The 22,076-nt window shown below is 41.8% G+C and overlaps 1 protein-coding gene across 2 annotated transcripts in view; it reads left to right on the top strand.

Annotated features, from left to right (window-relative positions):
• Nucleotides 1-22,076, top strand: part of TRABD2A (TraB domain containing 2A) — a 91,093-nt gene that overhangs the window by 4,449 nt on the left and 64,568 nt on the right. For both annotated transcript variants that reach the window (XM_081945895.1, XM_081945896.1), the window contains exon 2: nt 15,880-16,440. In XM_081945895.1, the coding sequence (XP_081802021.1) occupies nt 15,880-16,440 (561 nt within the window). The remainder of the gene's footprint in view (nt 1-15,879; nt 16,441-22,076) is intronic.

The following is a 22,076-nucleotide window of genomic DNA, read 5'->3' as shown; positions in this document are numbered from 1 at the left end:
CTCTACTACTTGTGATTTGCACCCCTGCTCCATCTGGGTAATCAAAGTGGTGAAGGGGAGCACCAATAGTTTGATGCAGGCTGCACTCAATGCCTCTTTGAAGGAAGAGGAAATGTCAGAAACTCTTAGAGATGGATTGGTTTGGCCAGGCCTGGATCTAACAAAATTGGGGGAAGGTTATTGAGAAAGTGATGGGGCTAAAGCTACAGAAGCTATGAAGGGTATCATAGTCCACATCTGGACTTTCAGCAGTTTAAGTTCATATCTGGACATAAAACAGAAACCAGTCACTATCGTAGACGAAGGGGTCTAAATGGAGGTGGCATGGCCATCCTTGTCCTTCTAGAACAGGGCTGTCAAACATCATCATGGCAGTGTCACGTGATGTATCGGGACTTTTTCCCCCTTTGCTAAACTGGGTGTGGCCAGCATGTGACACATCCAGCCCACGGGCCAGGAATTCAAGAACTTTCATCCCCATTTCAGGTTCTTGATGGGATTGGGTTTTTCTAAAAAGAGCTGACTTGTAGTCTGTGGTCCTGCTGAGGAGTAGATGAGATTGTGGCCAGAAGGGTTTTTACAGGACTTTGAGTGGTGCACTATTGAGTGGTGCACCTGGAACAGGATGAAGATGGTCGTTCATGCCTTTATTGTTTCTTTATTAGCTTATTGTAATTATTATTTATTAGCTTATTGTAATTCACTCTGTGTGGTGCTGTCCTTGAAGACCACCCAGAACACAGCAGCATAGGTGCTCAGTTAATAATCACAGTACTGCCACATTATACTGCTATGTGAGTGCAACTGAAGGTGCTGTTTGCATCTATAAGGCCCTGTATATTTCAGGGCCATCTTTTTTAAATAGTTTCTATTCAGACAACTACGAAGTGCCTACTATGAGTTCCCACCTACTAGAACTAATGGCATGAGTAGGCTAATGTTTACTGTTCCTGTAGTATCTCCCCTGCTCTGGAAATAGTTTGTCCCCTTAAGAATGGCTCCCTCTGTCATCCAGAAGCAGATATTCTTGGATGGCTTTTGGGGGTTAATTGTTACGCAACAGAAACATTTTCCATTAAACCAAAGTTTAGCCTTTTATCTTTAGATTCCCCCCCCCCCAATTATTTTTATTCTGACATGTCTTCTATTTACTGTTCAGATTCTGTAAGATGCCTAAAATCTGGTTGGTTTTAGATGGTTAGATAAATGTCATAAATAAAAGATACATATTTCTTGCTCATGGTGTCTGGCTGTGCAGTTGTCTGAATCCTTAAGCAAGAGAAATATCTGATTCTGTTTTGGGTTAGCATCTTGATTCTGTCTTGTTTATTTCCAAGAAGTTCAAAGCTGAGCCTAGATTTGCTTTGGACATATCTCAGCCAGGGGTGGGTTCCTGCCAGTTCTAATCTCTTCTATAGAAAAGGTTCCACAAATCTACAGTGCCGTTTAGAACCGGTTCCAGCTCCCTCCCCCCGCCCATCTGCACATCATCAAAATGAAGAGCGAGAGGAGGAATTCTGGGAGTTGAAGTCCACAAGTCATAAAGCTGTCAAGTTTGAACACCCCTGGGGTTTTTTTTCTAAAGGGTTAGGGGTGCAAGGGTCTTGTAACTTGACAGCTTTAAGACTTGCGTGCTTCAAATGCCAGAGTTCCTGAGCCAACATTTTGGTTGCTAAGCAAGAGCGTTATTAAGTGAGTTTCACCACATTTTACAAGTTGGCCATGCCCACCCAGTCACATGACTGCCAACCACTCCCACTTGGTCACATAGATGGAAAGCCACTCCCACCCGGTCACATGGCCAGCAAGCCACTCCCACAAAGCAGGTCACACCTACAGAAGAGGTTCTAAAATTTTTTGAAACTCACCACTGATCTCAGCCCAACTATGTTGGTAACTTAATTTCATGGAAGACTTGAATGTTGCTATAGAACAAGGGTGTCAAACCTAAGGTCCGGGGCAACCCTGGAAACAGCAAGGACTAGCCCACGGTGTCTCTGCCAATAAAAATAGGCTCCTGAGCTCCATTTCCGGCTGCAACGGCCTCCTGCAAACCTCTGCCAGTGAAAACGGAGCTTGGGAGGGTCGCTGGCAGAGTGCTCGGGCTGCCATAGGCTCCCACGACATGAGTGACATTGAGCAGGTCATGCCCACTCTGGCCACACTTATCCCTCCTCTCTGAGGCCAAACACAACCCTGATGCGGCCCTCAATGAAGTCGAGTTTGACACCCCTACTATAGACCAACCTTTTTCTAGATCTCTGAACAAGCTTGTTAAGTCACTGAGTAGTATAGGTTTTTTTCTATAGCTATAACCGGAAGGTAGGTTAAACCATGTCCTTTTGTATGCCTGTTACTTGAGACTGTATAATATCCAGAAAATAAGCATAACCTTCAGAAAAATTATCCAGACAGTTTGGTGTTTGGTTTTTTTTGCCCTAGATTCGGTTATGCTATGGTAGAACTATGAAATGGGAAAACCTAGTCAATGTGTATTCAGATGGCAAATGAAAAGCCCATGTCAACATCCTTAACTAGTAAATTTTATGTTCTCTTGTGCCACCCTTGTAGGATCTGATTGCTACCTCCAAAGGTATTTAGTTCCATTTCCCCCATTATGAATGCACCTATCAGTGTTGATCTGGAAGGGGTAAAGGGAAGTCTAGTAATCTGATCAAGACCACTGTTCTTCTAAAAATCTACTATTGATATTGGGTCAAAGGTAGTTTGCTCCCACAAAAGAACAGAGTAGGCAGGTAGCCAAGAATGATTGACTATGTACTGTATTCTATTAAAGTGACCAATTTTGGACCATTTGAGCTTTTCATACTTGATCTGACTTGCACCATCTGGAATTAATAATTATGGGACCATGTTCCCAGGTTTGTTTGTTCGTTTATTTATTAAATTTCTATACCACCGATTTCAACTAAGTGATTATCAGTAGTTTATAACAACATGATAAATTGTACCCTTTTTGGTGATTGCCCTTCATGCTGATGCCTACATTAAATTTTTATATGATTTTCACATTCTTTTAAATTGAAAGTAGGTGAGAAGGAAAGCTATTTGGCAGAAATGTTCATTTTCCATTATGGCAAAGATGGGGAAAGAGGCAACTTTAGCTATATAACCTCTTTATCTTACGCATTATCCCTAAGTTCTAGCTGAGCTTCTAAAATACCATGGCTATTAAAAAAAACAAGTTGGAGGAGCTAGACATAAAATGTCTCATTTTTAAATCACTCTTAGCAGTTTCTGTTCCTGTTCCTTCGTTTTTACCATTGGGATGAATGTTTGAGAACAGCAAAAGTTGTAGCTTGTAGAAAGTTGAAGCTTGTATCTTCTTTATGCATTTACATGCTAATTTATTTATTGATCTATCCCAGTGATGGTGAACCCTTTTTGCCTCGGGTGCCAAAAGCACGCGTGTGTGCCCACCACTATAATTAATGCCCCACTGCGCCGTGCCCCCTGGACATGCACACGTGACCCCCCGCTATGTTGCGTATGCACGCACGGCTTTCTTGGAGCCTGGGGAGGGCAAAAGCGGTCTCCCCTGCCCCCAGAGACCCTCCAGAGGCCCGAAATGGCCTGTTTTCCAACTTCAAGTTGGCCCTGTAGATCTGTTTTTCGCCTTCCCCAGGCTTCAGAGGCTTTCTAGGAGTCTGGGGAGGGTGAAAAATGGCCCAACATGCAAACTAGAAGTTCAGGACTTCAGGGTTGCCCATTGGGCCATTTTTCTCCCTCCAGAGGCTTCAAGAGGCTTCCCTAAAGCCTCCGGAGGGCGAAAAACAGCCCAACGCACAAACCGGAACATCGGGAAAAGAATTCTGGGTTGCCCATTGGGCCATTTTTCTTTTGGGCGAAAGGGCGAAAAATGGCAGAAATCAAGAATGAAAATCAGCTGGTGCTAGAGCTGACAGGGAAACGCCTCACGTGCCCTCAGAAATGGCTCCGCATGCCACCTGTGGGACATGTGCCATAGGTTCGCCAATCACGGATCTATCCTATTTCCAAACATACAGCGATATATTTTATGCCATAGCTGTTATTTAAAATGACTAACCTAGAACATATTTCATAATCCTATTTTCTCACAAATATTCAAAAAAGGCCCATTTTTCAGACTTTCACATGTGTAACCTTATCCAAGTTCTGTTACACATGTGATGTTCACGTGTTAGCTTCCTATTTTCAGTATGGTAATATCTGAAAACTTTAAAGGTTATTGTTACAATAATCTTAAAGAACTGAACACACTTGTGGCACATTATATACCTGGTAACTCATGAAAATTAAAACTTGTATTCAGTGTTTTGAGCCTAGGTCCTTGAATTGTGCGCATACTCATCATTCATTCATTCACATTCATTCATTCATTCATGTAGCTTCCATAAATTGAGTGTGTGATTCTTGCTTTGCTTCTTAGCTGTCTCACCTTTGCCTTGCCAGATGGAGTCATATTTTATTACAGAAGCCAGACTGTCAAAAGAATATTAATTGTCAGCAGGAAGAAGCAAGTTCCGTGATGGCTTCAATCTCTCTTTTCTGTGCCAATGAATGAGACTCGAGATTGCTTAACTTTGGTTTCAAAGTTCCCCTACTTTTGAGTGTTTGTGCAGTGAAGGAACAGCTTCATTGTGTTGGGTTTGTATTCTAAAACCCAATTTTTCCTATAACTAATCACATTTGTTTCAGTTTTAATGTTAGTATTTTTTCCCAGCCAGAAAAATAGATACACCTGCTTAGCTTTGCACTGTAAAGAGTAGATCTGAGAAATGCTTAATTTTTTTCCAGGACTGTCTCCAAGTCTTAAAGAACTGTTTGTAGCTAGATTTTGGTTTGAAACCATGTTATGCTATGTTTCCTCCTATGGCAAACGCAGTCATACTCTTGAGTGATAACCAGAAAACTAACCATGTCAATACAAACATTACATTTTTATTACTTAGCTATTATAATGCATAGCCACGTGTGGCTTTTCTTCAGCTTAATTTTCTTTAGTTCTCATAATAACAGGAAGAAGATTACTGAGTGGCCAAGTCGATTCATCCTGCTTAATAATACGAGGAGCTTAGTTGCAAGTACAGTTTATAGTTGCTTGATTATTTATGATAACTTTTGCTTGTCCTTCCTGATAGTGCTGTATATGACTCCTCTTCCATTCTTATGCTTATTAAAACATAGAGCTTGCTGGGTTTTGTATTTGCGGTTTTACTTCTGTAAGCCAACCAGAGTCAGTTAGGCGGCCATGCAAAATTTCTTAATAAACAAACAAACAAACAAATAAAACCTTGTGAAACATGGGCTACAAAATTGAGAGCATAGCGGCCATATTTCCACAAGGTATATACCCATACCTGGATCTTTTTTCTAACATTTACTTAATATGGTATCATGTATACCAGTGGTGGTTTGCGGTTTCCGTTCCAACCATACCTGTTGGAACGGCCTCGGCGTCACCTACATGCATGCGCATGCACTGTAGCATCAAATGATGCTTCCGCAAGCCTCCGCAATGCTCCAGCTGCTGAGCGGAATGTCACGCAGGCGCTGTATGCGCCATGCGTGTGTGCCGAAGCACTGACAGCTTTAAAACATGGTAAGTAGCTGGGTGGGCGGGTGTGCCCTCCGGAGCACCATACCGGAACGGTACCCAGTGCTCTGGGCAGGATCCGGTACACCCGTACCAGGGCATACCGCCTGCAACCCACCACTGAGGTATACCAACCATAGTTTAGGTTTGAATGTAACCCATTGTGGTTTATATACAAACCATGTTTTTCAAACCTAATTTTTATCTGACATCAATGAGCAAAGCATTATTTCAACAGTTAAACTAAGATTTCAGAAGACGTCACCAACTTGGTGCCATCCTAATGTATTTGTCTACAATTCCTATCATCCTATAATCATCACCTCCCATGTTGGAAAAGACTTAGCCAACCTTAGATCGGCTCCCCACTTTTACACCTATTCTTTCTTTTCTACTGTCAAAATATAGGCTCTTGGAACAAGCACATAGCTATGTATTTCACTGTTTAATGGTCTTTCTATCTAGTGTGTGACATATTAGCCTTGCCACTTACTTGCAATAATCTCCAAAAGCTATATGCTATATTTCCGGTGCAAAGATTTTGTTTTTATAGGTGCTGTAAATTGTAAATTGAAACTATGGTCAAAATGAATTTTAAAGAAAGATCTTTCTTCAAAATAGGATAATGTATCAACTGTACTTCCTAAAAAGACAGCCGATCTCAAATGATTTAAGTTGATGGAAGAGGTCTTGAAATAAAAATAAATAAATTTAATTTGTATGAAGTATTTCTTTCTCTCCAGAAAATCACCCTTGACTAATCAACTTCTTAGAAATATGAACGTAGAAAGGGTAATTGAGACCTCAAAATTCAATGTCCTGCTCAAACAGTAACCAAGATTAATGTATCCCTGATGGTTTAGCCTCTGCTTAAATATATTCAGTGGAGGGTATCCCACTGTGAATTGACTGTAATGTTTCTAGAGACTTGATGTTTCCAGAAGTCTTACATCTGAGTTGGACATTCAACAGACTTAAGACAAACGCCCAGGGCAAGATTGAAGGAAAATGAAATGTGGCATTCTGAAGGCAACTTATGTATTTGCTTCCTGTTTTCTCTACCTTTTAGTTTGGAATGCTTATTGTTTCAGTTCACAAACAGTAAGCGAACTCTAGGTCACCAAAAGAAATCTTCCAGAATGTGTGGAGGAGTATAGCAGGTCAGTTTATGGAGGAGTACTGCAAGGCTAGTAATTTTAGATCCAACACATAATGACCGGAGGTGGGAGGCCTTAGATAGCCATATGCATTACTTAATTGGGACATACAGCTTTATTAGAAGTATATAATTAAGACTGAATTCCCCCTCCAAGTCAGTTAGGTATCCTTGATTATGATTAAAACTCTAATAGCTTTGTATTTTAAACACAAAGTGTAGAACCACCACTGTTACAGGAATAACACGGCATCTGCTTCTTTGGCAATAGAGTTTCTTCTTCTTGAAGATGAGAAATGCCACTTCATTTTAGAAAGTGTTATAGGATAAAAATAACAGCATGCACATTTTTTTAGCATTCATGGCTAGCAATATAACAATATAAGCAATATAACAACTGTTTAAAATAATAAAAAGATGCTGCAACACTTAATTCAATGCACTCAAATTTGGTACACCCACTTAATTTGGTAGACTCAGATATACCCATGTATGTTCTGAATGCTGATGTTTGGTCTCCTGGATATGTCCATCATTTTCCACTCTCCAGATTATACAGTCCTAATTTTTAATCATGAAGTTGAGGTGCAGTTGCACTTTTTCTTCTTCTCCCCCCCCCCTCCTCCTCCTCCTCCTCCTCCTCCTCCTCCTCCTCCTCCTCCTCCTCCTTTCTCGCCTCCTCCTCCCTCTTCTTCCTCTCCTCCTTTTCCTTCTCCTCCTCCTCCCCCCTCCTCCCTCTCCTCCTCCTTCTCCTCCTCCTTCTCCCCTACTCTCTCTCCTCCTCCTTTTCCACCTCCTCCTCCTTGCATATTCCCACAAGTGCAGAGTCCACTTTTCAGATCACAGAGTGCCACTGTGCACAGTCAGCTGCGTATTTTTGTTGACGTTGTCTTGCCATCTCTGTTTTGGCGCCACGTGGTCACTGGCCATTGACTTCTAGTTGGTAGGCAGTCCTGGTAATGGTGGAAGGTGGTACTCTCAAGACATGTCCATACCAGCGGAGCTGTCCTTCTTTCATCTTCTCTATAATTGGTGCCACACCAAAATATTGTCGAATGGTGACATTTGTGATGTGGTCAAGAAGGGAGATACCCAATACCCAATGGGGCATTCGCATTTCCATGGCATGGACATAGTTTTCTGTCCCTGTTGTTTCTGCCCAGCATTCAGTGCCATATAGTGCAACCGAGCAGATGGTTGTCTTGTAAATCTTATATTTAGGATGAGTTGGCATTCATCTGTCACATAACACACCAATGAGTTCTCACTAACACATCAAGGCTGCATTCACCCTTGCTCGCATGTTGCCATTGCCTTGTAGGTGGAATCCCAGATATCGAAATACAGTGGGGCAAAAAAGTATTTAGTCAGCCACCAATTGTGCAAGTTCTCCCACTTAAAAAGATGAGAGAGGCCTGTAATTGGCATCATAGGTAGACCTCAACTATGAGAGACAAAATGTAAAAAAAACAACCCCAAACAATCACATTGGCTGATTTGGAAAGAATTTATTTGCACATTATGGTGGAAAATAAGTATTTGGTCACCTACAAACAAGCAAGATTTTTGGCTCTCACAGACCTGTACCTTCTTCTTTAAGAGGCTCCTCTGTCCTGCACTCATTACCTGTATCAATGGCACCTATTTGAACTTGTTATCAGTATAAAAGACACCTGTCCACAACCTCAAATAGGCACACTCCAACCTGCACTATGGTGAAGACCAAAAAGCTGTCAAAGGACACCAGAAACAAAATTGTAGACCTGCACCAGGCTGGGAAGACTGAATCTGCAATAGGCAAGCAGCGTGGTGTGAACAAATCAACTGTGGGAGCAATAATTAGAAAATAGAAGACATACAAGACCACTGATAATCTCCCTTGATCTGGGGGATCTCACCCCATGGGGTCAAAATGATCACAAGAACGGTGAGCAAAAATCCCAGGACCACACGGGGGGACCTAGTGAATGACCTGCAGAGAGCTGGGACCAACGTAACAAAGGCTACCATCAGTAACACACTACGTCGCCAGGGACTCAGATCCTGCAGTGCCAGACGTGTCCCCCTGCTTAAGCCAGTACATATCCAGGCCCATCTGAAGTTTGCTAGAGAGCATTTGGATGATCCAGAAGAGGATTGGAGAATGTCATATGGTCAGATGAAACCAAAATAGAACTGTTTGGTAGAAACACAACTCGTCGTGTTTGGAGGAGAAAGAATGCTGAGTTGCATCCAAAGAACACCATACCTACTGTGAAGCATGGGGGTGGCAACATCATGCTTTGTGGCTGTTTCTCTGCAAAGGGACCAGGACGACTGATCCGTGTACAGGACAGAATGAATGGGGCCATGTATCATGAGATTTTGAGTGCAAACCTCCTTCAATCAGCAAGGGCATTGAAGATGAAACATGGCTGGGTCTTTCAACATGACAATGATCCCAAACATACCGCCCAGGCAACGAAGGAGTGGCTTTGTAAGAAGCATTTCAAGGTCCTGGAGTGGCCTAGGCAGTCTCCAGATCTTAACCCCATAGAAAACCTTTGGAGGGAGTTGAAAGTCCGTGTTGCCCAGCGACAGCCCCAAAACATCCCTGCTCTAGAGGAGATCTACATGGAGGAATGGGCCAACATATCAGCAACAGTGTGTGCCAACCTTGTGAAGACTTACAGGAAATGTTTGACCTCTGTCATTGCCAACAAAGGATATATAACGAAGTATTGAGATGAACTTTTGATATTGACCAAATACTTATTTTCCACCATAATTTGAAAATAAATTATTTCCAAATCAGCCAAAGTGATTGTTTGGTGTTTTTTTTACATTTTGTCTCTCATAGTTGAGGTCTACCTATGATGCCAATTGCAGGCCTCTCTCATCTTTTTAAGTGGGATAACTTGCACAATTGGTGGCTGACTAAATACTTTTTTGCCTCACTGTATGTCCACCTTCTTTAGGTTTTCTCCATTGATTTGAAGCGTTCCAGGGGTGGTGACAGTCTCTAAGTACTCAGTTTTCTTGATGTTGAGGTGGAGTCCAAAATGGTTGAGGCGATCATTCCATATTTGAACTTGCTGCTGTAGTTCGCCTCTGGTGGTGGAAGTAAGCATAACACCAACAGCATAGAGCACAATCCAGGGTGCGTTCTGCTGCAGGTCATGGCATCCATGACCAGTATAAACAAAGGTGGTGACAGTGCAGAGCCTTTGTGTACCCAACCATCACTGGGAATCTGTTGGAGAGACCAGCTGGGGATCATACTTGGTGATTGCACTGTTACTGCCTATTTCAACATGAAAAATGTATGCATGGAACTGTCTATGTAGATTCTCAGTCATCCAGGTCAAGGTGGTTTTTCAAGAGGCAACTGGACTTCCTGGTTTTTCTTGAGGATGTTTCCCTTCTCATCCATGAAGCTTCTTCAGCTTCTTGGATAGGAAGCAAAACGTCCTCAGAGAAAAACCAGAAAGTCCAGTTGCCTCTTGAAAAACCACTTTTGGGATATGCATGGATCTGTATGAACCAGGGGGCAGGGGAAAGGGACCCTCCACTTTTCCCTCTCCTCTCTCCCCTCTTCCTTTGCAAGAGACTCAGTGCATTCTGAGGGCTCGGCAAAGTACCTCTACATCTTCTGCTTGAAATGTGAAAATATCAGGACCTCTCAAAGGGACCTTGTATCAGTGGTGGGTTCCGGATTCCGTTCCAACCGGTACAGTCACCCACATGCATGCGTGCGGCATGCGCACACATATGTGCAGCATGTGCATGCATTGTAGCTGGAAACAATGCTTCCACAAGCCTCCGTGATGCTCCAGCTGCTCAGCAGAGCATTGCGCAGGCGCTGTATGTGCCATGCCCGTGCGCGGAAGCGCCGGCAGCTTTAAAACACGTTAAGGAACGCAGGCGGGGCCCTCCAGAGCACCGTACCAGAATAGTATCTGGTGCTCCGGGTTGGCTCCGGTACGTCCGTACCGGGGCATACCGCCTGTAACCCACCACTGCCTTGCATGGTCAGTTGTACATCTCCATCTCACCTGCTTCTGTAGAATCAGTATCCTGGTGACTGCACCTGTGCTTCCTAGGCATGCCTGGAGAATCTGTGGAACCTCTAAAAAGTGCACTCAAGTCTTGGAAATTTGCAGCACTTCAGTGCTTTAGGCAAAGTGCTTGAGAAGCGTTTAATGACTTTTGCACATGGCTTTGCATAATACTTTATAATGCGTCACTTAGTATTGTGACATTATTCCATATGGCTTTATGGGATATTTAATTGCAGGCAAATAGTAAGCATTGTCTGGGACAACATTTGAAAGTAGTATTGACACAGTTTGCCCTTGTTGCTTTCAGGACTCCCCATCCCCCATCCCTCATTTTTTCCAGTTAGTCTACTGTTCTGATTTTCTTGTAAGTCTTGCAGAAATTAGCAATTTTATATATCTGTAGCAAATTGTATGTTTTAACTCGTTGTGTTATTTATTACAAATGTTTTTGCTATTTAAGTCTTTTTGAAACAGGAATGTTCTGGAACAGGGGTGTCAAACTCAAGGCCCATGGGCTGGACCTGACCCACGGGGTGCTTAGACCTGGCCTGCAGGTCTGTCCTTGAAACAGCGAAGGACTGGCCCGTGGTGCCTCTGCCAGTGAAAACGTAGCTCGGGATGGATGCACCGGGGGGGAGGGGGCTACCTCTGTTTTCGGCTGCGACAGCCTCCTGCAACCCTCTGCCAGCGAAAATGGAGTTGCACCTTTTTGCTGGCAGAGCGCTTGGGCCACCACAGGCGCTCCTGACACAAGCGATGTTGAGCTGGTCACGCCCTCCCCAACCTTGATGCAGCTCTCAATGAAATTGAGTTTGACACCCTGTTCTGGAGCTTTTTTTTAACCTTTAGTTCTTGTTTAAATTATTAATAATAGTAAACTGACTTGGAGTCAGTGTTAATTCCTGGTAACAACCTGAGCTAGTCTCTGCAGTTTTCTTGGTAAGATTTTTCGCAGTGGTTTTCCATTGCCTCCTTCCTTGGGCTGATAGTGAGGGACTGGCCCAAGGCCATCCAGCTGGCTTCATAACTAAGGCAGGACTAGAACTCATAGTCTACTCGTCTCGTGCTTCACCCCTACAGAAAACTTTCCTTGAACAAAGTAGAAGCATAATAAATTCATAGCAGAAATAATCTAAGGTAATATAATTTTCTACATTAAACCACTCTTATTGACATTGTTGTGGGAAATGACAGCAGTGTAATGTTTTTACTGTATCTGAAGTTAATCTGGATAAATGGAATCTAAATGTTTTAATAAGAGAGACAATACTGATGGATGTTTCTTTTTATTGTTGCCCCGGTGGCCCCTATTCAATACTTGTCAAATAGCTTTTGAAGATGAATACAATGTCAGATTTTGGTGTGTAATGTTAAAAATGGCATTTTCAAATACAGACCATCTGGAAGAAACACATTGCTGCTGCTTTGGAAATATTTCTGCTAAACTGCAGTACAACATTAAGGAAAGTAATAAATAAGTGTTACTAGTGTGAATGGCATGCTATTTCCTGTTTTGGACCTATAAATACAACCTTTTTCTTCCTGGAAAATATGGCAGTGGCCATAGCTTGAATGAACTTAGCATCTATTTTAAATGTTTTAAAAATAAAAGTTACTGGATAACTGGCCTATGTATGCCTTTCCAGCCTTCCTAAATTTAAGACAATCTCCCACCAAAATGAAGACTTTTGGGGGAAGGAAAACTCAGTAAAGACAAAAATCCTCTCTACCACTGATCTTCCTTATCTTGCCAATCCTAGTTTTGTTTACAGTTGAAACCAATCCTTGAAATCTTCCTTCCCTCCCAAAATGTGTATATCCATGAAATCTTTGAATACATTTGGGTGTGTATGTGTGAGTCTGTATACTTACCTGGCACACTATCTAAAGGCATGGGCATGATAATTAGAAAGTATTAATTGAATTAAAAAATAATTAATGTTCATTGACAATAAAAAATTATTCATTTATAAAAGTAAATACTTTTCTTCTACATATATAATAATAATAATAATAATAATAATAATAATAATAATAATAATAATAATAATAATAAAAAATATTTATTTCTTAGCCGCACCCTCTCCCGAAGGACTCGGGGCGGCGTACAACGAAACATATGAAATAAATATGTGGACAAAACAAACATATAACAAAGACATATACCGAGACATACACAAAGAGGAGGTCGGCAAATAAAACAATTAAAATACAGTATTTAAAAACCCCTAGATAATTAAATATAATTAAAATACCCAATAAAAACCCGTCAGGAGCGATATGGTTAAATCAAAGTTAAGCCAGGCCAGCTGCTTGGAATATTAATGATTCTTATAGACACAGGAACCTGTCACGTGTAAAAATGTGTGAAAATGTACAATACAAATAAATATGACTCAAAAAGTTGAGATAGGTTGTAGTTTCTGTCACGTGTGCCCAGTGTGACCAGTGGGCTTCCTGCTTGTAATATATGAGTATTAACTGTAAACACATAGTGATATGTTTTATATTCATTGTAGGTGGCTTCATATTACTGGTATTTTTTGTTTGAAGAGACTGTGTTTTGGGAATAATCATACTGAGCTGGAGTTACTTTGTGTAACCCCACAAAAGAGATGAGACATGTAGTCTAATGAAGGGTCAGTCTCTAGATTAGATTAGATTAGATTAGATTTATTAGATTTGTTAGCCGCTCCCTCTCCACGAAGGGACTCGGGGCGGCGTACAATAAATAAAAAAGCACATATTATACAATTAAACATTACACGGAGGAGGTATAAAAATCACACAACAATCATTACAGTACATAGAAATAGTAATAATAAGATTAAGAATTAAAATACCCCAATATAAAATTACAAGTTTAAAAGATTGCCAGGAGGATTAAAATGGAACTATGGTTGAGCCAGGCCGGCTAGTTGAAAAAGGTGGGTCTTGAGTTTTGAACGGAAGGAGCGGAGGTCGGTAGTAATCCTAATGTCGGGGGGGAGGTCATTCCAGAGGGCTGGGCCCATCACAGAGAAGGCCCTGCTCCTGGGCGCCGCCCTTTGGCACTGCTTAGTGGACGGCACCCATTTGCCAAGAAGAAAAGTCAAATTTAACTCCACTTTTGTTGAACTTCCATTTGCAAGGAGAGGCATTTTTGTTCAGATGGATGTGTGGCTTTTAGGCACTGGACAAAACCAATGGAAAAGGAGCTTTTGCTGTCAGCTTGGAAAGTATGTGTGTGGGGGGGGGGAGGGGGTACCTCTAGCCCTGAAGCTACTCATAATTCAGGAGGCTGATTGAAATTAGGAAGGTGGAAGTTTAGGCATAGAATTTGATGTAGAAAATGATAGCTGAGTTCTCATTGCCTGCCAGTCCTTTAAAGCAGGAGACCCTAACCCCTGGGCCACGGAGAAGTACCAGTCTGTGGCTTGTTAGGAAGTGGGGTGCACTGCTGGAGGTGAGCGGCGTGTGAGTGAGCAAAATGAAAACCATACTTCCCCTCCTCCATGGAAAAATTGGTTTCCATGAAACCAGCCCTGGTGCCAAAAATGTTGGGTATTGTTGCTTTAAAGCAGTTGTGTCTGACTTTTTGGCTTGCCTGTGCTGCATTGAGTGAAGAGAATTGTCTTGGGCTGCAGACGCAATATATAATTAATGTGTGTGCATGTATACATAATGTTTAAAGTTTATGATCTTGTGGGGCCTCATTACTAGTAAGTGGCCCATGGGCTGCATGTTTGACACACCTGCTTTAAACGGTCAGCTCTGTAAAAGTCTATTTTCTGTAAGTTTCTACCTAGGTTTCCTTGGTTTCCAGTTCTACAACCTCTCTTTTGCCACGGGTTTCAGACAAATTTATTATGTGAGAAACCACTTTTTAAGGGCTCAAGCTGCTTGTTTCTTGTGCAATCTGATTTTAAAGTTGCAGGAATGAGTCTCGAAGCAAGTAGGATCACCCTTCATAGGACAGTCTAAAAAAAATGCAGGCTTTTGTTTCATCCTGGGACCTTTCTTACATTAGATCCGAGAACAAGAGGTGGAGAGTGGGTGGGCGGGCGGGCGTTAATCAAATTCTAAGTGGGCCCAGGCGATGCCTTTTCATTGTAAAATACCTTTTCGAAAGACTTGGATCTGCCTGTGTGCTCTTTGTCACATACAGATCAGGCTTATTTAAAACAAAGGCCTATTGACCTTCCTAACCCCTTCTATGCCTGTGGCAGCTTTCAGGATTCATTGTTTGCTTTTAAGTGCGTAGGTGACACTTCTCACCTCTTTGGACTTTCAGTTATCTTCATTCATCTTATCAACAAATAAGAGAGGCTTCCTTTTTTCACTCCCATATCCCGCCCCAAATCGCTTTGCCTTTATCTATAGGCTGCTAGTATCAATCTCCTATTAGATTTTAAAAGTTATAAAATACTTGTTAAGGACATTTGAAGGCTGTTTTGCAGCATTCTGTTTCTTTTTGCTTATTGGGAGATGCTGTGGTCTTGGCTTTTTTTAACAGGAGCAGGAGGGTTTATTATTGATGTATAATATGAAAGTTTTTCTTTTTTCTTTTCTTTTACATACATACTGTGCTATTAGGAGTGTTTGGTTTCTTTTTGGGATAAATAACATTGTGCAAAGCACAGAATAAGGAGTAGCAAACAAAAGAAATTAGAAGTACCAGATTAGAGAAGGAAAAAAGCCTTCTAAATATATGAATTTAAACAGCACTTTAAAAATGCTCTGTAACAGTCCATTTTCTTGTAGGTGAAATCAGTAATTGTGTTGTTCTGTTCATTTCTCAGTGATTGTTCACTTCTCCATTTCAGTTGAACCAATGCTTATGTAGCTTGCTGCTATGAGAACTTTACCTAATATCTAATGAAGTGAATTTTTTGTTTTATTTTTTTGGATGTTTCCCAGCCTTCCTAAAATTTTGCAATAGAAACTAAGCCTCAGTCAAGATTTGTACCTAATATACTGTTTCTCAGTAACTTTAATGACAGGCTACACAACTTACCGATCTCACTTAATGATTAGTTATTCTCCATGTTGTTTCCACACATTTAGGCTTGTTTATTTTCACTGCTGTGTTTCCTTTCCTTCAGCAAAGTGAGCTGAACTCCTTCCTGTGGACTATAAAGAGAGACCCGCCATCTTACTTTTTTGGTACCATTCACGTCCCTTATACTCGAGTCTGGGATTTTATCCCTGAGAATTCTAAGAAAGCCTTCCAGAACAGTCATATTGTCTACTTCGAGCTGGACCTCACAGATCCCTACACAATCTCTGCTTTGACCAGTTGCCAGCTCCTACCACAGGGCAAGAGCCTTCAGGATGTGCTCCCCAGGGACCTCTACCGCCGACTCAAGCGCCATTTGGAGTATGTCAAGCTGATGATACCTTCCTGGATGACTCCAGATCAACAAGGCAAAGGCTTATATGCAGACTACCTCTTCAATGCTATTGCAGGCAACTGGGAGAGGAAAAGGCCTGTTTGGGTCATGCTAATGATGAATTCTCTGACTGAGGTGGACATCAAGTCACGGGGTGTACCTGTTTTAGATCTCTATCTGGCTCAGGAAGCAGAACGCCTCAAGAAGCAGACGGGTGCAGTCGAAAAAGTAGAGGAACAATGCCATCCATTGAACGGTCTCAATTTTTCTCAGGTAAGGATGTTCAAACTGTTCTTTGATAAACACATGAAATACTCAATCTGTGCTCTCACAATTCTTCGCTGGTAACCTTTTCTTAGAGAAACTGAAGAAGCTAGAACATTAGGTCAGCTTTTTACCACTGAATACCTTAGTCTAACATTATAAAAGAAGGAAGCAGATCAACAGAATAAATACTATAAAAGTAGAACAGAAAGTGCAGTCCATATGATTGTGCTTTTATTGAAGTCCCAGCAAAATAAACCGTACCTCCTGTTTGAATAATAATATATTTGTTCTAGGAATACAGTGTTGTTGTTTTTTATTTTTTAATTTAAAAACACTTTTTACACATGTATTTGAAGTTACTTTTTCTGTTCAGGCTTGAACTGTTTCACGTTTCCCCTGCTGTGACTCTGCAAACGTGTACAGATCTGTCAAGTATTTGTTCTAAGCCAAATGTGTAAATTGAGATCCCTAACACCTATCTGTTTAACGAATTGGAGTTGCAAGCAAGTTTTTTTTTCTTTTTAATGCATGATTTGAGTTTCTTAAGAGAATCACCGAAGCAGTAGGCGTTAACTTAAATGGACTCCAGAGGATGGTAGAGGACAGGAAGGCCTGGAGAAACATTGTCCATGGGGTCACAATGGGTCAGGCATGACTTCACAACTAACAACAAACCCAAATCGATCTTTAGCTGGAATTGCACTGTTGCCATGGTTAGAATCTGTGCAATTTTGGGAGAAGATATCGGCCCGCTCTAAAGGATTGTAGACAGGTGCTATATTTTGTCTTTTAAAGTGCTGCACAGCCCTCAGAGTGACTATTCATCAAATAACAATACATTTGTCAAGTCATGCTAATTGGCTATGATTACATATCAAGTATGCTCATGTATGCTTCACCAGCCTTCCAATTTCTCCACTTGGCTGGCTAACCAAGAGAAATCTTTTTTATGTTTAGGTTTTTTTCCTACCCAAGATGATATTGAACTCCAATACTCATCAACTCTAGCCCAAATGGCCTGTGATCAAGGACTTGCAGTCAATATACTATATTAATCATCCTGGCGTTGACGGAAAGCTGTAAAACAAGGCTCCATCCAGCCACCTCATTCTCTGTCGTCCCCTTCTTTTGCCCTCAAACTTTCCCAGCGTTAGGCTTTTCTCCAGTGAGTCCTTCCTTCTCATTTGGTGGCCAAAGTATTTGAGTTTCATCTTCAGGATTTGGCCTTCTAAAGAGCAGTCAGGGTTGATCTCCTAGGACTGACTGTTTTGATCACCTTGCAGTCCAAGGGACTCGCAGGAGTCTTCTCCAGCACCACAGTCCAAAGGCCTCAATTCTTTGGCACTCAGCCTTTCTTATGCTCCAACTTTCACAGCCATACATTGCAACTGGGAAAACCATAGCCTTGACTATACGCACTTTTGTTGGCAGGGTGATATATCTGCTTTTTAGTCTGCTGTCTAGATTTAGGTTAGAGAGTTGCAGACAAGTGCTATGTATGCACTTCTATGTTCTCCAAAGCACCTTTTTGCTTTCAAATCCAAATTACTGCCCTATTGTTGGTACTGGGTGCCTTACCACTAGGGACTTTATGGGAATGTTTGAAAAGATACCTGTAATTCCAACAAAAATTTAAGAAAGGATTCAGGTTACGGAAAATGTCTTAGAATGCAACTTATGGGAATGTATATCTTCACCCCTCATTTAGCCCCGTTAAACAAGTATAGCTGTAATGCTGTTGCATGAAGACCTGGTTAACATTGTATATCTGCTAAATGATGCCTGAAATCATTGCCATTCCTTCTATGGAAGCAACATGTTTGGAGTAAGTTGAAATGTTTAATGTAGGCCCATCTTCTGTTGCTTTGAAATTAAGTACACTAAAAGTGCCTTACCATGATAACAAAATGGCATACAGTAGAGTCTGGAAACAGCCCCTGATGATATGTTTATCACAGAATCCCAGGCTTTCACATAAATACTTTTGTTTCTAGTGGTTTTGAAAAACCCTTTCAAATTGCCTAAAATGTTGGACATCCTCTCCCAGGTCCTTGTTGTGCAAGAGGTTGATATAGCATGAAAATCTGCATTCATGGACATCTGGATAGTTCTAGGACATAGGTCAAGGCTCTTGATATTTTTTCTGACCCAGTTTGTAATAAACCAAAAAGAGAAAAAATGTGTAATTTTGAAGATTTTTTTTTTTAAAAAAGGAATATGCCTGATCTCCATTTTCCCCAAAGCTGAGGAAAAGAGTATTAGAGTTTCTTAGACTGTCTTCGTATATATGCTTTTCAAAGGAACTTTAAGCCCAAGCCTATAATAGTTTTACATTATGGTGAAAATTCATCCAGGGTAAGAAAACATTGACAATGGTATTTAGGACCTAGAGTATTCTCCAGGGGTGGGTTCCTACACAAACTTGTACCGCTTCATTCGCGTGTGCGACAGCCATGTGTTGCTTGCGCATGCACAGTTCACTGTAAATGGTTGTGTGCATGTGCGGAGCTAATTAAAAGCTAATAAATAAGATGCCAGCAATGCCAACGGAGACCAGGGAACTGGTTCGGGGCCTACCCAGCCTGGGTTGCTGCCGGTTCTGTGACCCAGGCCAGATTATCACTACCGGTTCGGCTGAATCGGGCCGAATCAGGAGCAACCCACCTCTGGTATTCTGTACAAAATTTAATCTAGTATTCTATATACTTACTGTAGCATCCTCCAGTTCCCATGGGTGAGGTAAGGAAAGACCTTAGGCCTGAAATCTGAAGGTTTCTCATGGAAATTTGCTAATGGGTTATTGAAGAGCATATAATTTCATTTTGTTGTAAAAAAGAGTTTTGTTAATAATCAAAGTCTGATGAGGCTGTGGTATCAAATTAATCACATTTTGGATGGGTGGAAGGCACACTTTCATTTTCATAATACAGGTAGTCCTTGACTTATGACTATAGTTGAGCCCAAAATTTCTATTGCTACCTGAGACATTTATTAAGTGAGTTTTGTCCCATTTTATGATCTTTCTTCCCACAGTTGTTGTGAAACTCAGTTTAACATTTTTTTAATTGAATTATAAAGTATTATAATATACAAAATACAAAAGTAAATAGGAAAACAGTGGGGAGGAAGAGGGGAAAGAGAAGTGAAGAAGGATTAGAAGAAAAAGAAAGAAAAAGAAGCATTGACTTCTGACTCTCTCTGTTGCAGTAAAATCAGGCATTAACATCAAATCACAACTTTTTGCTTTATTACAATAATTTGAAACAAGCCATTTCTATAAAGATCTATCAATCTACTCCGTAAAAATCCACTCTATTTACCACAGTGGTTAAATGAATCACTGCAGCTGTGAGTAACATGGTTGTTAAGTGAATCTGGCTTCCTCATTGACTTTGCTTGTCAGAAGGTCGCAAAAGGTGGCCACATAACCCAAGGAGGCTGCGATCATCATAAACACAAGCCAGTTGCCAGGAGCTCCAAATTTGATCATGTGACTATGGGGAATGCTGCAAAGGTCGTAAGTGTGAAAAACAGTTATAAGTCACTTTTTTCAATGTTGTTGTAACTTTGAACAGTCACCAAACAAATGGTTTTAAGGACTACCTGTAGTGTTATCATCTTGGTACTATACATAGCTTGCAATGCTGCTTTCAATTGAAGATATTCCCACAGATCAGTGATGTGTGGTGAGGTTTATGGCTGGTGAGGCTGGTGACGCCATCAAACCGTGTGGTTGCTCCGATCGTACGGGCACAACCCGACCGGAGAAGTTTCTCTTCTCAGAAATGTCAGAAAGGGACAGGCAGGCTGCCACAGCTCCACTGAGAAGTCATTTCTGAGAAGAGAAACTTCTCCTTTCTCCTCCCCCCCCCACTCCCTTCTAGCACTGATGATATCACGTTACCTAGGCATTTTTTGCATCAGGCGAGCCTGGGCTCCTTGCAAGGGGAATGGGACCACATGTGCAGGAGGCTCCTCAGTGCCAGCCTCAGATCAGCGCAGCCGTGGTCCCCTTCATGTTGGCTCAGGAAGGAGGGGAATGGGACCACGTGTGCAGGGGAAGGGGACCGCGGCTGCGCTGATCTGAGGCTGGCGCTGAGGAGCCTCCTGCACATGTGATCCCATTCCTCTTGCAAGGATCCCGGGCTCGCCCGATGCAAAAAATGCCTAGGTAACATGATATCATCAATGCTAGAAGGGAGTGGGGGGGGGGAGGAGAAAGGAGAAGTTTCTCTTCTCAGAAATGTCTTCTCAGTGGAGCTGTGGCAGCCTGCCTGTCCCTTTCTGACATTTCTGAGAAGAGAAACTTCTCCTTTCTCCTCCCCCCCCCCACTCCCTTCTAGCACTGATGATGTTACCTAGGCATTTTTTGCATCGGGCGAGCGCGGAATCCTTGCAAGGGGAATGGGACCACGTGTGTAGGAGGCTCGGAAGCACCAGCCTCAGATCAGCGCGAGCCACGGTCCCCTTCCCCTGCACACGTGGTCCCATTCCCCTTGCAAGGATCCCGGGCTCGCCCGGTGCAAAAAATGGCGAGATCGGCGCACTTGGGACTGCTGCTGCTGCGATGTCCAGGGAGGCTAAACCAAGCCTCGCACCTCTCCCAGCCACTTTCGCGGCTTCCCGGAGTAATTTTTTATTTTATTTTCATGATGAGAGCCGTGAGGGTCTGCCTTCGCTGACTGCACATCACTGCCACAGATAGCGGCATTTACTTAATTATAGATCTGAATAGACATGAAAGTGTTGAGCTCTTATGTCAAACAGGGTTGGTCTGCCTTTGGCAGGGTATCTGAACCTTGGCAAACTTAAGATGTGTGGACTTCATTTCCAGAATTTCCCAGGCAGCATGGTTTCTGGTTTCCATTACAATTCTCTTTTGACAGTTTTATCTGCTGAAGATCTATTGTACTTCTGGAGGATCACAATGTATTCCAAGATGCTTTCCCACTTAATGTGGCCTACCAGTCCAGTCCAGTTATTTCAACTTACCATTGCTTCAAATTACCTAAAAGGGCTTCAGGGATTGTATGTACCATTTTCCTTTGGTTATGCACAGCAAGGGAAAAACTGATTTGCCACTACTGTACAGTATTTATATTTTATTCTGTATTAATACAGCCAATATTTCCCGGGATATAATTTGAAAGTGCTGATCCTTGATCTCATGTAACCTGAAGTGGTACAATGCCACCCCTGTTTCAGTAGATCACAGAGAATGATTTGATATTTTTTGAGCATTCAGAAAGCATACTTGCTGCCTACATTTCAAAGCACAACTGAAGATTACATAACTGATTTTTACCAGGCTTATTCACATTAAAGGAAAACTATTTTTCTCCTCAGAAGGGGAGAATCATCTTAGATTTACTGAGAACATAATACTGAAGGTAGATAGTGCCACCTTTTCTAATGGATCTTTCCAGACAGTGAATCTATGTTTTTTGAACACCAGAGGGCACATTGAAAATAGAATGTACAAGCTCTTGAAAGCAGCCACCCATTCTCCACATCTTACCATTATTGTTCATCGGAGTATATTCAGTCTGTTGCTATCTTTTAACACGGGAAATTATGGGTGCAACAATCTTAATGGGGCAAAGCGGAAAAAAAAAAAAAACACCATCCAAGGCTTATTGCTG

Source organism: Natrix helvetica, assembly GCF_964273705.1.
Source record: "Natrix helvetica genome assembly, chromosome: 2".
Taxonomy (NCBI): Eukaryota; Metazoa; Chordata; class Lepidosauria; order Squamata; family Natricidae; genus Natrix; species Natrix helvetica.
This window is presented reverse-complemented; position numbering and strand designations above follow the sequence as displayed.